The sequence below is a fragment of the Rhinopithecus roxellana genome, chromosome 21 (genome assembly GCF_007565055.1).
Source record: "Rhinopithecus roxellana isolate Shanxi Qingling chromosome 21, ASM756505v1, whole genome shotgun sequence".
NCBI lineage: Eukaryota > Metazoa > Chordata > Mammalia > Primates > Cercopithecidae > Rhinopithecus > Rhinopithecus roxellana.
In genome coordinates this window covers 16,943,716-16,958,755 of record NC_044569.1, presented here as the reverse complement: position 1 = coordinate 16,958,755, position 15,040 = coordinate 16,943,716, and the positions used below count along the sequence as shown (strand labels likewise).

Genomic DNA, 15,040 nt, shown 5'->3' with positions numbered 1-15,040 from the left:
CAATTTATAAAAGAATATGTCAGTTCTAAAAGTTTTGCTGTAATTTCCATCCTTGAGAAAAATAAAAGATTTGGAATTATTTCAGAGAAAATGATTGATTGATTTTTCCTGAGACAGAGCCTCACTCTGTCGCCAAGGCTGAAGTGCAGTGGCCCAGTCTCGGCTTAACTGCAACCTCTGCCTCCTGGGTTCAAGCGATTCTTATGCCTCAACCTTCAGAGTAGCTGGGATTACAGGCACACACCACCATGTCCAACTAATTTTTGTAATTTTAGTAGAGATGGGGTTTCACCGTGTTGGCCAGGCTGGTCTCAAACTCCTGACCTCAGGTGATCCACCCCCTTCAGCCTTCCAAAGTACTGGGATTACAGGTATGAGACACCACGCCTCGCCTGGTTGTTGTTTCTTGAGCCTCTTTTTTTTTCTTTTTCAGATGGAGTTTCACTCTGTCACCCAGGCTGGAGGTGCAGTGGTGCAATCACTGTTCACTGCAGCCTCGATTTCCTGGGCTCAAGCAACTCTTTCACTTCAACCTCCTGAGTAGCTGGAACTACAGGCATGTGCCACTAATTTTAGATGTGGCATCTAAAACCCCTACTCAGATTTTAGAACATCTAAAATTAGAAGTCACCATTGTGTCACAACATTGTGTCACAATTGTGACTTCTAATTTGTCACAATGTTGTGACACGTTGTGACAAATTAGAAGTCACCATTGTGTTTTTACACAAAGGGCTGTGCTGAGGGGGAGAATAGTGTCCGCTTTAGAACTAGGGTATGTCAAAGATGATTTTGGCTTCCAGATTGTCATCAACTCTGTCATCCCAGAGTTCTTTGTATCACCAACAAGGCACACCAGTTTTTGTCCCCTCTTGCCATTTTCCCAATGATTCCTGTTGGCTTTTCTCTCTAATAGGGTTCTGCTTACCCCATACATCCCTTTCTGGCTGGTGAGGGTCTCCTTTTCATCCTCATGATGGCTACCTTTAACTTACGCTTGCTGGTCCACAGGGTCAGTGGTACTCTGGTCACATGTTCCAGGCTCCACAGCCCATGACTAGAAAAGTAGCCCACGGCTATTTTGAGCTGTCTTGAGGATGCACTGCTGTAGCCAGTAGGATGCATAAGCATGTGACAGGCCCTATGGCAATATGGTGGAGGCCCAGGAAAGCTGTGAAATTAGAGCTGCTCAAAATCTGAGCCTATGTTGTATCTCTGCTGCTTCTCTTTACAGGATTTAAAACTTAATGTCTACATTAAATTTTAGGTAATGTTTTATTTTTTTAAGAATAGATAATTCACATAAAATTTACCTCTTCAATGTGTAGAATTGTGTTTTTAGTATAGTCAGAGTTGTGCAACCATGGTTACCATCTAATTCCAGAATATTTTCATCACCCTAAAAAGAAACCCCATACTCATTAGGAGTTGCTCCCCATTTTCCCTATCTCTCTGGCAACCACTTGTCTATTTCTTTTTTTTTTTTTTTTGAGACGGAGTCTCGCTCTGCCGCCCAGGCTGGAGTACAGTGGCCATCTCAGCTCACTGCAAGCTCCGCCTCCCGGGTTTACGCCATTCTCCTGCCTCAGCCTCCCGAGTAGCTGGGACTACAGGCGCCCGCCACCTCGCCCGGCTAGTTTTTTTTTTTTTTTGTATTTTTAGTAGAGATGGGGTTTCACCGTGTTAGCCAGGATGGTCTCGATCTCCTGACCTCGTGATCCGCCTGTCTCAGCCTCCCAAAGTGCTGGAATCACAGGCTTGAGCCACCGTGCCCGGCCCCACTTGTCTATTTCTGTGTATTTTCCTATTCTGAACATTCCATATAAATAGAATCATGCAATATGTGGTCTTTGGTGTCTAGCTTCTTGCAATTAATACAGTGTTTTCAAGGGTCATTCATGTTCTAGCATATATCAGTAATTTTTTATGACTGAACATTACTATTCCACTGTATGGAAAAACCACATTTTGTTTATTCAATAGTTACTGGACATTCAAAAAACACTTAGCTATTTTGAATTTTCCATTTTATGCATATTATAAACACTACTGTCATCAACATTCATATATAGGTTTTTGTGTGGACATCTGTTTTCAGTTCTCTTGGGTATATGCCTGAGTGGAATTGTTGGGTCATATGGTAACTCTGTTTAAATTTTTGAGGAACTGCCAAACTTCTAAAGTGACTCCACCATCTTACAATCCTAGGAGCAATGTGTGATGGTTCCAGTTTCTTTACATCTTCACCACTTGTACTGTGTCTGTGAGTCAGCCTAGGTATGAAGTTATCTTTTTATGTATTCATTAGCCATGTTGGAGAACTGTGTTCAGATTCTGACCATCTTTTGTCTGTTTATTATTGAATTTTGAGAGTTCTTTATAATTCTGGATATAGGTCCCTTATCAGATACAAATGCTTCTCAATTTATGGTGGGTTATGTCCTGGTAAACCCATCGTAAAGTTAAAAAATCTCAAGTTGAGGCTGGGCACAGTGGCTCACGCCTGTAATCCCAGGACTTTGGGAGGCTGAGTTGGGCAGATCACGAGGTCAAGAGATGGAGACCATCCTGGCCAACATGGTGAAACACTGTTTCTACTAAAAATACAAAAATTAGCTGGGCGTGGTGGCGTGTGCCTTTAGTCCCAGCTATTCAGGAGGCAGAGGCAGGAGAATCACTTGAAACCAGTGATTCAAGTGAGGTTGCAGTGAGCTGAGATTGCGCCACTGCACTCCAGCCTGGCGACAGAGCAAGACTCTGTCTCAAAAAAAAAAAAAAAAAAAAAAATCTCAAGGTGAACCATCGTAAGTTGGAGGTCATTTGTATATGATTTGCAAATATTTTCTCCCATTCGGGGGCTGACTTTTCACTTTCTTGATGGTGTCCTTTGAACAAAGCACATAAGTCTTTAATTTTTATGAAGTCTAGTTTATCTGTTTTTCTTGTTGCTTGTGCTTTTGATGTCATATCTAAGAAACCACTGCATAATCCAGGGTTATGAAGATTTACTCCTGTATCCTCTTTCTAAAGGTTTTATAGTTTTATATCCACACTTGAGTTTTCAAATATTCTTTAGAAATGCCCAAAGACCTTTCTGCCAAATAGAAAAGTCAAGAATCCATGGTGTCCCTCACTTGCAAATGAAGTAATGTGAACAACTTCCCACTTAAGAGTCCCTGTCTTTACTACTTTTTATCTACTTTCCAATCATGTGCTCAGAAAGGACCTTAGTTCTTAGTGTGGAACAAGTAGAACTCATTAAATGTAGTAGTCTAGGAATCTGCAGAGCTTGTGCTGTGTGCTAAACAACAAATTAAGTACTGGGGGTACACATGAGACCACTCAGGTCTGCAAAGAGCTCACAGGTAGTTGGTAATGATCAGAAACAAGAAACTACAGGGTCACCAGAACTGTGAAAAAAAAGTGGCCCCTCATAATGCAGTGGGGTTGAGGTGGAGGGCAGTCTCCAAAGTAGTCCTAAAGGAAAAAGCACATGCAGAGGCCCGAAGCTGACAAGTACATCGTATGTATTGAGAACTGCAAAGAGCTCGCTATGACCGGGTGATCAGGAGCAAGAAGAGTTCAAGAGAAACAGATGTTCTAGAGAGAAGTTAGCCAGAAAGGTAAAGCAGCTACCATAACCATTGTGTTGTGCCAGATGCTGTGGACACAAAGTGAATACCTGGTCTTTTGGTGCTGGCACCAGTTAGCACAATTTCATTTCATGCAACTATAAGACCAAGTGGTTAACCTTGGCCTTTGAGTATTTTTAATTGACAAATAATAATTGCAGGCCAGGCATGGTGGCTCATACCTGTAATCCCAGCACTTTGGGAGGCTGAGGCGGGCGAATCACTAGGTCAGGAGTTCACGACCAGCCTGGCCAACATGGTGAAACCCCGTCTCTACTAAAAATACAAAAGATTAGTTGGGCGTAGTGGCGGGTGCCTGTAATCCCAGCTACTCGGGAGGCTGAGGCAGGAGAATCGCTTGAACCCAGGAGACGGAGGCTGCAGTGAGCCGAGATCACACCACTGCACTCCGGTCCAGGCGACAAAGTGAGACTACATCTCAAAAAAAAAAAAAGACAAATAATTGTATATATTTATGTGACACAATGTGTTTCATTACATGGATACACTGGTGTAATCCAATCAGGCTAATTAATAGATCCATCACCTCAAACGTTTATCATTTCTTTGTGGCGAGAACATTAAAAAATCCTCTTTTGGCTGGGCACTGTGGCTCACACCTGTAATCGTAGCACTTTGGGAGAGTGAGTTGGGAGGATTGCTGGAAGCCAGGAATTCAAGATGAGCCTGAGCAACATAGTAAGATCCTGCCTCTACAAAAAATAAAAAATTATGCCTTCTTGTAGTGGGAAATGAAAAATATTAAAATGAAGTATTAGCCAGGTGCAGTGGTGTGTGCCTGTAGTCCCAGCTATTCTGGAGGCTGAGACAACAGGATCACTTGAGCCCAGGAGTTCAAGGCTACAGTGATCTATAATCATGCTATAGCACTCTAGCCCAGATGACAGAGCAAGACTCTATCTCTAAAGAAAAAAAGCCAAAAACCCTCTTTCAGCTATTTTGAAATATACATTAACTATAGTCATCATGCTGTACGATAGATCACTGGAACTTATTCCTCTTAATTGAAATTTCCCTTTCCCTTTCTACTCCCCCCACCCCCAACCACAGCCTCCAGTAATCACCATTATATCCTCTACTTCTATGAGCTCTACTTTTTTAGATCCCATGTAAATAATATAGTATTTGTCTCTCTGTGTCTGGCTTATTTCACTTAGCATAATGTCCGCTAGGTTCATCCATGTTATCACAACTGACAGAATTTCTTGCTTTTTAAAGGCTGAATAGTATTCCGTTGTATATATACACATTTACAAAAATCCATCCTTTGACAAGCATTTCTGTTGTTTCCATATCTTGGTTATTATGAATAATGCTACAGTGAAATACTGTAGGGCAGACATCTCTTTGACATACTGATTTCAGTTCCTTTGGATATATATGCAGATGTGGGATCATATGGTAATTTTACCTTTAGTTTTTTAGGAACCTCCATACTGTTTTCCAAAGTTGCTGTACTAATTTATAGTATCACCAACAGTATGTTCCCTTTTCTAAACAGAAAGAAAATTTTAGTCTCCTATTGAGTGATCTATAATCAGGGATGTTCCAGATATTTACTTTTGCAATCAAAATAGGAATAAGGTTCAGGTTTTACTAAAACAGTTATGCAGATAATTGTGAGAAAATAGGACCCACTTGATCCTTTTCCTGAATTATCAGTAATGCTATAGACACATGGAAGAAACCCTTCTGAGTGAATAGACCCTCTCATAAAGATTTCAATTCCTTTTTGAAAGAAAATAACATAAAAACTGCTGACTAAAGGAAGAAAAAGTAGTAATGCCACTACTCAATGTACATATGTATCTTTATATACATACACATACATATCTATAGATATATATCTACAAGGAACTTTCATATATTTTTTGATCCTCACAGCCATCCTATGAGGTAGGCAGGTTTCGGGTATTCATACTAATGAGGTACTTTCCCCATAAACAATGAAGGATACCAAGAAAAGTTTGCATTCAGATCTAGTTTCCACGTATTCAAAAACTAAAAGTTTAAAAAGTTGTTTTACTTTAGTTTCAGAATTGACATCAGGCACTTCTTATTTTCAAAGTCCACCCTTCAGAGAAGATAAGAAATTTCTGAAGTCCACCTTTGGATTCTTTTGGGACTCATTCTGACTAAGTAACATTTTCAGTTGAGAGAACTGTTTCTTTGTTTTGCTTGTATTCTTTGAGGAGCAAGTAGATACTGACTGTCCAGACGTAGGTGTTCTGAAAAAAAAAAACCCACACTTAGTTATACCAACAAATGACAATCATTTTCTACTCTTTTTTTATGGCCATATACAGGCAATGGCTATCCTTGGTGTATTATCATTTGACAAATGCCTGTTCAGTTAGATTTCCTCAGGAATTTCTGACAGAGAAAAGGGCAAAAACAAATGTTTAGGGCAAGAAAGTATACTATGAATGGTTCAGTATTTTTTTTTTTTTTTTTTTTTGGAGAACGAGTCTCGCTGTGTCGCCCAGGCTGGAGTGCAGTGGCGCCATCTCAGCTCACTGCAACCTCTGTCTCCCAGGTTCAAGCAATTCTCCTGTCTGAGCTTCCCAAGTAGCTGGGACTACAGTTGCACGCTGCCATGCCTGGCTAATTTTTGTATTTTAGGAGACATGAGACACGGGATTTCACTGTGTTGCACAGGCTGGTCTCGAACTCCTAAGCTCAGGCAATCCACCTGCCTTGGCCTCCCAAAGTGCTGGGATTACAAGTGTGAGCCACCATGCCCGGCCGTGAATGGTTCAGTTTTGTTGGCACATAGGATGATTTAAGGCAAAGAAAGACAGGCAGACAGATTGGTGCCAGATAGGGCTGGAAAGCATTGATCCATATGCTACACAGTGATGCTTTCAATCAGAGCTATGCTCCAGAAAGATGATCACACTAAAAGAGTTTGATCCTAGAAGCAGGGAGACCCATTAGGAAAATCACTGCAGTAGTCCTGACAAATGCTGCATAAGGACCTGAACCAAAATATAGCAGTACTAGAGAAAAAGGAATAAAAAGATGAAAACATGGAAGTAGAATATATATAAATCAGTGACAAGGATGAAGGGAATAGGGATTTTTGAATGTATCTGTCATTTTAGGTCAAAATGTCCAGAAAGGTGTGTTCATTCACAGAATAAGGAACTAAGGAGGATGGACAGGTTCGAGTGGTTAGCTGTGGGGAAATGATGAACTAAGTTTTGAACATATAGGGGACTGAAGTGGATATATTTAGCAGGTAGTTGGAAATAGGCACAGGAGATGTTGGAAGTAGAGTAACATACGTAGAAGTCAAATGCATTGAAATAAGCATTGAAGATATGGGAGTATGTGACATTAGAAAAGCATATGGAGGAAAAATGGCCAAGTTCTGAAATGCATGGCATATTTAGGGAGTATATATTAAACACAGGAAATTAGAAGAAAACACTTGAGTTAACACTGGCAATTCAAAAACTTCATGGATAAAGATACCTGAAAATCGATGCTGGACTCCTGCCTTTGGAACCAGACATGTCAGGATTTGGGTTTGCAGTCCTTCTCTCTGGTGTCTTCAGGCTGAGTTTACTTGTAGGAGTGGCAGGATTGCTCTTCAATGCTGATAGAAAGCTTCTACTTTTACCATGATGTTTCACTGTTCTGTTGCATGTTTTACAAGTGATCAACTACCATACAAAGAAGAAATATCAGTCCCGTCATTTATCTTATAATTTAACCCCATAAACCACATGTTAATTGAATTCTTAAATGTCAGGGACTACACCAGATACCATAGGGGTAAGTAAAATAGAGGCTGTCCTTAGGGAACTTGCAATCTAGTAGCAAGGATCAAATAAGACAAATTTTTGTTTTTGTTTTTTTGGGATGGATTCTTGCTCTGTCCCCAGGCTGGAGTGCAATGGCGTCATCTTGGCTCACTGCAACCTCTGCATCCCGGGTTCAAGCAATCCTCCTGCCTCAGCCTCCCATGCAGCTGGGACTACAGGCGCCTTCCACTGCGCCCGGCTAATTTTGTATTTTTAGTAGAGACAGGGTTTTGCCATGTTGGCCAGCCTGGTCTTGAACTCCTGACCTCAGGCAATCCACCCACCTCGGCCTCCCAAAGTGCTAGGATTACAGGTTTGAGTCACTGTGCCAGCCGACAAATTTAAAGTGAGAAAATGTTCAATAAAAACGAATGGCTAAACATTTTTATTTAATTTAAAATAGATTTTCAAAGATAATGAACTCTCTACTTTTTAAATATAAAACCATGTTTGGGGGAAATTAGGGAAGAGATGGGAGACGATACTCTTTAACATCTGGAGGAATGTTCTTTGTAACAGCAGTAAGCATTTAATATTTTTTTACGGATGAACTTCAAGCCTCTTCCCCAAAAAAACATGGCAGAGTATCACTGGAAATTTAGCCCCTTCAAATCCTTAGCAATTTTGTAAATATAAGTCTAAAGTAACTTATACAACCAAACTAGTTGTTATATTCTCACACCTCTTCACTCCTATCATTAGATCTAGAAGTTGACTTTCTTTTCAAGATTCATTTCTCAAGAAATGGTCCATTTTCTAGCTAATTTCCTTTCTTCTACATATCTAACTGACTATGCACAGGACTCAGCCCGTGCCTCAGCAAATTAATACAAACTAATTTAAGTGAGAAGTGTTTTGATGTTGATGAGCAGATGAAAATGCCAATGGAAGATCTGCATCTATCAAAGGTCTATGTTGCTTTACACTTTTTGGAAGGAGGCTGTATACAGATTAAAATAAATCAGAAAAACACCTCTAGCACCTTTCTAGCTGACTTCTGATTAAAGTACATTAGAATGTAAGCTTCGTGAGGGCAAAACACTGCAAGACAGTGAGGCAGCATTTACTGTCTTCCCATTTAAGAACATTTTCCAAATATGTGGCAGTAATGATTTTTGAAAAATACAATTCTCCAAGAACTAAGCAACTGAATTCTATACTCACTTAAATATTCTATCTCTTCTTTCTTTCCCTTTAACCATTCAATTTTATGACAAAGCAAAATGTACCTACGTGACCAACACTAGTAAACTCTTAAATATGGCAATTTTCAATCCAAGTAATTACTAATTATAGTCTTAGGCCAGACATAAGCTGTCATAATGTCCAGTGCCCGGCACAGTGCTGGACAATAAAGCATGTACTTGAACAGTTGATAAATGTTAACATAGAATATGCAGGATATAAAGTGTATTTGCTACTGGCCTCCGTATGGTAAACCATACATAATCTGATTTTGGTTATTTCATCTTATATCCCCAATATTAAATGTTGCTTGGCATATAATAGACCCTCAATAAAATGTTTAAAGAACAAAAGGCGCATTCACCTTTGTTGGGCATACCTGTAAATACACACTCTGACATGGAGTGGGAGGACAGCCGAAGAAGTGGCATGATACCTACATACATAACATACTACTATTTGAAGCAAAGGACCATTAACTGAAAAAATAATGTAGTGGTAACTGCAATTTAGGTGGAGTCATAATGGTCAGTTCAAGAAATCTGCACATTTGTGAAAAATAATGTTCAACAATGGGATCTCAAAACAATTGAGAGCTCACCATGTTTGGTTTAGGTAATCATGAAAAATAAAAATAAGCTGTCCTTATAATGAAACACTAATCATTAGAGAAATGTTTATGTATATATTTTGATAATCCAAATATACTACTACAAATCTGAGTTATATCGAGGTTGATTCTTAACTGATTTTAAGTGAAAGAAAAGAAAATTCTAGTTTACTCATACATACTGGAACTGAAATCTTACCAACACACTTTTGGAGTCTTTGAACTTTTTCACAATTTTCGCTTCTTTAAAACTGAGTGTATAGTTTCTCGCTTCTCGATTAAGAAGTTTCTGTATTTTGGGTGTCAACTTGGCTTTGGGTTTGAGACGCACTCGAGAGTTATCCAGAACCAACAACTGGAAACAGTATGGACACGTTTCTTCAAAAGTGCTCTTATCATCTAAAATTATACAAATGAAACTCACAATTCAGCAAATTAGAATGTTTTGTTACCTCAAACTGCCAACACTATAAAAAGTATATTGATATTTAATATAAGCAGATATACATTTTTAAGTAAACTCAAAATATGAACATTTACAAAAAGATAAATTGGCAGTAATTTACTTTGCAAAATACTATAATTCCATCCATTCACTCCTTTCAGCAACAGACAGGCTAATCTCCAACCTATGCTAGCAAATCCTGTAGGCTTTAAAATATATCCAAAATCCAGCCACTTCTCATTACTTGCTACTAAGTTTTAAAAGGCTGTTATGTTTCACCAATTTTACCAGTGCATTTACCACAAAATAACAAATTGCACTGCGGATTTTGTTTCTTTTTTTAAATAATTAGCACAATGAATAGTATCTACCATTGAGCACTGTGCTAAGTGCCAGGGATATAACAGCACTTATGAAGCTAAAGACCACACTTAAATTTAGCTCCGCCAAATGTGAAATTCATTCATATTTACTAAGTGACAATTAAGAATGCCAGGCACTGTTCTGAGTGCTGGAGACACAGCAGTGAACAAAGGACAATTCACTGAGGCATACAATAAATATAGCAACATCAAATGTTAAGTGGTGGGAATAAAAAAGCAGATAGGAAAGGGGAATAGAAGTGTTGATGGAGTTACTGTAATTTTAAATAGGTGGCTAGGGAAAGCTTCACTGAGTGATATCATAGAGACCAGATGGAAACGGAGGATTAGCATGATAGCAGATATGTGAGGCAAGAATCCCAGGCAGAGTGAAGAGTAGCTGCAAACGCCCTGAAACAGAAAAGCAAGGATGCCTACTGTGACTGGAGTTGTGTGAAGGAAAGAGAGAGTAGGTCAGAGAGGTATGCGGGCCTATGATGCAAGGCCTTACAATCCTTTTAAAGGACTTTCACTTTTACTGGGAGATGGGAAGCCATTTGAGTTTGTGGCAGAGAAGTGACATGATCTAGCTTTGGTTTTTATCAGAATCATTCATGCTGCTGGCTTGAGAAAACACTAGAAACGCATTGGAGCTGTTAGCAATAATCCAGGAGAGAGCTGGTGATGGCCTGGAGCAGGGTAGTAGCAATGGATGTGGAGAGGAATGGAGTGCACTGGCGCCACCTCCGCTCACTGCAACCTCCATCTCCCAGGTTCAAGAGATTCTCATGCCTCACCCTCCCGAGTAGCTGGGATTACAGGCGTGCACCACCACGCCGGGTAATTTTTTTGTATTTTTAGTAGAGACGGGGTTTTGCCATGTTGGTCTCGAACTCCTGGCCTCAAATCCACCCGCCTCGGCCTCCCAGAGTGCTGGGATTACAGGTGTGAGCCACCGCTCCTGGCTGATTCTGGATACATTTTAAAGCCAACAGGATTTGCTCGCATACTGGCTTGGGGGAAGAGAGAGAGTTTGGGAGTCAAGAATGGCTCCAAGGTTTTGGGGCTCAGTAACTGTAAGGGAAGGATGTAATTATTTACTGAAATGAGGAAAAACTGGAGGATCTTGTTGGGGGGTAAAGCTCAGGTTTTGGACATATTAGCTAAGTTTGAATTACCAGACACTGAAAAGAATTTGTCAAGACATTTGGATATATGAGTCTAGAATTCAGAGGAGAGGTCTGCACTGAGTATATACATTTGTAAGTCCTCAGTATATGGTATTTAAAAGCCATGAGATTGGATGAAAAACTGTCACCAAAGAAGTGAGTGTACCTAGAAAGGAGGTCCAAGGGCTGAGTACTGGGACACGACAATACTTAAAGCTTGGGGAGATTAGGAGGAACCAGCAAAGCAAATCGAGAAGTAATAAATAAAGAGGAGGTGAACTACGTAATGACCTAGAAGCCAAGGCAGGAAACTATTTCAAGACTGATCAGTGTGTCAAATGCCGCTAACAAAGCAAGACAAGGCACATTAAGGAATCTGGACTTTTCATGAAACGCAGAAACATGCGGGTTTGTTTTGTTGTAGTTTTTAAGGAGTAGAGAGAGTCCATCGTCCTTAGTTGAGCGTTGTGCAGAATGGAGGAAAGCGGGGCAGGAGCCCAACGCACTAAGAGACAGGCGTTCTTCCTACCGTGCGACGAAGTGTAGGCCCAGCTGTAAAAGAGAAAAAGACTCGTGAGGAGCAAAGGAACACCTCCCCGCTCGCCTCCCGCTTCCTCTCCAGTCCTCTTACAGGAGATAGCGGGCTTGGCCTGGGCAGCTGTCGTGCAGTTCCCGCGCTGCAGCCTCAAGGTAGTGCTTCTGTCTCATCGCCGCCGCCGCCGCTAGCTCGCCGCAGGTACCTGGTGAAAAAATAGGGCGCCGGAAGTCTGCTTCCCAGCGTCGCCGACGTTGGCGTCCAGAGTCAAGCTGCTTCCGGAAACTGGCCCTCCCCCCGTCCCCCACCGCCATCGCCCGGGCAGAGAGGTTCCGGTTTCCTTCGCGTTAAGTCTGGCGTGGAGGCGTGCCCAGCCGGGAGGCTGCCCCACCCTCCCGCCGCGTCCCCGCCCCCTCAGTACCACCCCTCGGCCTGCCGGGTCGTCTCAGGCACCCAGCGGAGTTAGGAGTCCGACTTGAGCCTGGGGAGAGCGGCTTGACCGGGCTGCAGCGGTGGAGTCCAGAGATGAGGCTCTCACCCGCCTTTGCATCTTCCTGCCAGCTCGCCTCCTCTCTGACAGTCCTGTTGTGATTGCTCCACCGCAGCTTCGCCCTCCAGATTCGCCGGGCGCCGTACTGACTGGGGCGCCGGCGGGCGGAAGCGCTGCCAGCAACGAGGCCGCCGGGAGGAGCGTCCCCAGCCTGCCCTGTGCCTGCGTAAACGCTAGCGTTTCTCTTTTTGTAATTAAAGTGAAATTCACATAATGTATTATGGACCATTTTACGGTGAACAATTCAGTGGCGTTTAGTAAATTTACAATGTTGTGCAAGCACCATTCTGCTATTTCCAAAATATTTCGATCACGCCGAAGGACAGCCAACTCCATGAAGTACTTATGGCCCATTTTCCCCTCCCTCCCAGGTCTTGGCAACCACCAGTCTGCTTTCTGTCTGTATGGATTTACCTATTCTAGACATTTCGTATAAATGGAATCATACACGCGACCTTTTGTGTCTGGCTTCCTTCACTTAGCATGTTTCTGAGGTTCATCCACCTTGGAGCAAGTATCAGTACTTCATTCGTTTTTTTTTTTTTTTTTTTTTTTTTTTTGAGACGAAGTCTCGCTCTGTCGCCCAGGCTGGAGTGCAGTGGCCCAATCTCGGCTCACTGCAAGCTCCGCCTCCCGGGTTCACGCCATTCTCCTGCCTCAGCCTCCCGGGTAGCTGGGACTACAGGCCCCCGCCACCGCACCCGGCTAATTTTTTGTATTTTTAGTAGAGACGGGGTTTCATCGTGTTATGCATTCGTTTTTATGGTTAAATAATACTCCATTGTATGGCTGTATCACAATGGTTTTCCATTCATCAGTTGATGAACGTTTGAATTGTTTCTACCTTTTGGCTGTTACGAATGAATGCCGCTGTGAACATGTGTGTACATGCATTTGTTTGAGTGCCTGTTTTCTGTTCTTTGGGTATAATACCTACGAGTAGATCTGCTGGGTTATGTGGTAATTCTGTGCTTAATGAGGGTTCCAGTTTCCCCGTATCCTCACCAACATTTGTTTTTCCTTTTTTTTTTTCTTTTCTCTCTCTCTTTTTTTTTTAATGTAGCCTTCCTAGTGAGTATGATGTAGCATCTCATTGTGGTTTTGATTAACATTTCCCTGACGACTGATGCTTTTGAGCAGCTTTTCATGTGCTTGTTGGCAATTTATATATCTTTGGCTGTTTAAGTTCTTTGCTCATTTTTTAATTGGGGTTGTCTTTTTGTTGATGAGTTGTAAGTTTTTTTAATGTGTATATTCTGGATAGTGGACCCATATTTAGACTGCTTTATTTATTTATTTATTTATTTGAGATGGTATCTCACTCTGTTGCTAAGGCTGGAGTGCAGTCGTGTGATCACAGTTCACTGCATTCTTGAATTCCTGGGCTGGGCTAAAGGGTTCTCTTGCCTCAGCCTCCCTAGTAGCTGGGAACCAGGCACACTGCCATACCTAGCTTTTGTTTTTGTTTTTGTTTTTGGTAGAGATGGGGGAATCTCACTATGTTGCCCAGGTTGGTCCCGAACTCCTGGGCTCAAGGGATCCTCCCACCTCAGTCTCCCACAGTGTTAGGATCACAGGTGTGAGCCACTATGCCCAGCCCATTTTTAATTTTAAAGGGGAGCTAATTTGGCTAGGCGCAGTGGCTCACGCCTGTAATTCCAGCACTTTGGGAGGCCAAGGCGGGTGGATTGCCTGATCTCAGGAGTTCACAACCAGCCGTGGCAACACGGTGAAACCCTGTCTCTACTAAAATACAAAAATTCAGCCAGGTGTGGCAGCATGCGCCTGTAGTCCCATCTACTTGGGAGGCTGAGGCAGGAGAATCGCTTGAATCACAACCAAAGAGGTTGCAGTGAACCGGGATCGTGCCGCTGCACTCCAGCCTGGGCGACAGAGCTAAAGTCCATCTAAAAAAAAAAGGGAGGGGGGGTCTAAATTATATAAAGATTTGTAAAGAGAAAGTATGTATTTACATCTCTATAGGCATTTTAACTTTTTCCAAAGACAGTTCTTTTCCCTGCTCTTCCCACCTTTTCATCCCACTTCTCTGAGGCGATCAACATGAATAATTGGGTGTCTCCTCTACCTATGTCCTTATACACTTAAGTACATGTATAAATATGCAATGCCCCCCCCCCCCACTTACCATGACCACAACAAAAAGAAACAAACCAAACACACACACAAAACCAAAACCAAAAGTAAAATGTTAGTTCTTTACTATATAACTTGCCTTTTTTCCTTAACAGCAGGCCACGGACATTTTTTCAAGTTAGTATATGCTTTTAAATAGCTGAACGTATTACAAAATGTAATGAAACATAATTTATTTAATACATAAATAACCATAATTTATTTTCCTATTGATGATCATTCAGAAAAAATTTAGTGCTTTGCTGGTTCATACAGTACTGGTGCTTTTTATTTCTTTTGTCTGAATTCCTAAAAGAGAAATTACTGGGTAGAATAATATGCACATGTTTTATATGCCAGATCATCCAGAAAAGGTTGTAGCAATTCATATTCCCAGCATCAATGACTAACAAGGCTGGGTCAAATTAAATGGGTGAAAAGCAAATCCTCTTTTCATTTATCCCTTGATGGTTTGCATTTTCTCTTATGAAGAGAAATCTCCTGTTGGATTATTTATCAGTGGTTTTTTGTTTTTGTTTTTGTTTTTGTTTTTGAGATGGAGTCTCGCTCTGTCGCCTAGGCTGGAGTG

At 41.5% G+C, this 15,040-nt stretch overlaps 1 protein-coding gene across 2 annotated transcripts; it reads right to left on the bottom strand.

Annotated features, from left to right (window-relative positions):
• Window positions 1-5,445: 5,445 nt before the first annotated feature.
• Window positions 5,446-12,458, bottom strand: C21H18orf21 (chromosome 21 C18orf21 homolog). 2 transcript variants are annotated; one of them, XM_010362700.2, is made up of 6 exons: window positions 12,307-12,458; window positions 11,865-11,973; window positions 11,763-11,785; window positions 9,457-9,656; window positions 7,131-7,321; window positions 5,446-5,881 (listed from the first exon to the last, which is right to left on the bottom strand). In XM_010362700.2, exons 2-6 carry the CDS (start codon window positions 11,939-11,941, stop codon window positions 5,716-5,718), a joined length of 657 nt encoding a protein of 218 aa, XP_010361002.1. In that variant the 5' UTR covers window positions 11,942-11,973; window positions 12,307-12,458; the 3' UTR covers window positions 5,446-5,715. The 2 variants fall into 2 exon arrangements, with proteins under 2 accessions (XP_010361002.1, XP_030781998.1); XM_030926138.1 differs by having other exon boundaries at window positions 12,190-12,429.
• Window positions 12,459-15,040: the final 2,582 nt, after the last annotated feature.

Coding starts and splice junctions, on each gene's coding strand:
- C21H18orf21 (XM_010362700.2), bottom strand. CDS start 11,941: ATGAGACAGAAGCACTACCTTGAGGCTGCAGCGCGGGAACTGCACGAC. Junction 11,786..11,864: donor GGCCAAGCCCGCTATCTCCT/GTAAGAGGACTG, acceptor TCTCTTTTACAG/CTGGGCCTACACTTCGTCGC. Junction 9,657..11,762: donor GGCCTACACTTCGTCGCACG/GTAGGAAGAACG, acceptor GTATAATTTTAG/ATGATAAGAGCACTTTTGAA.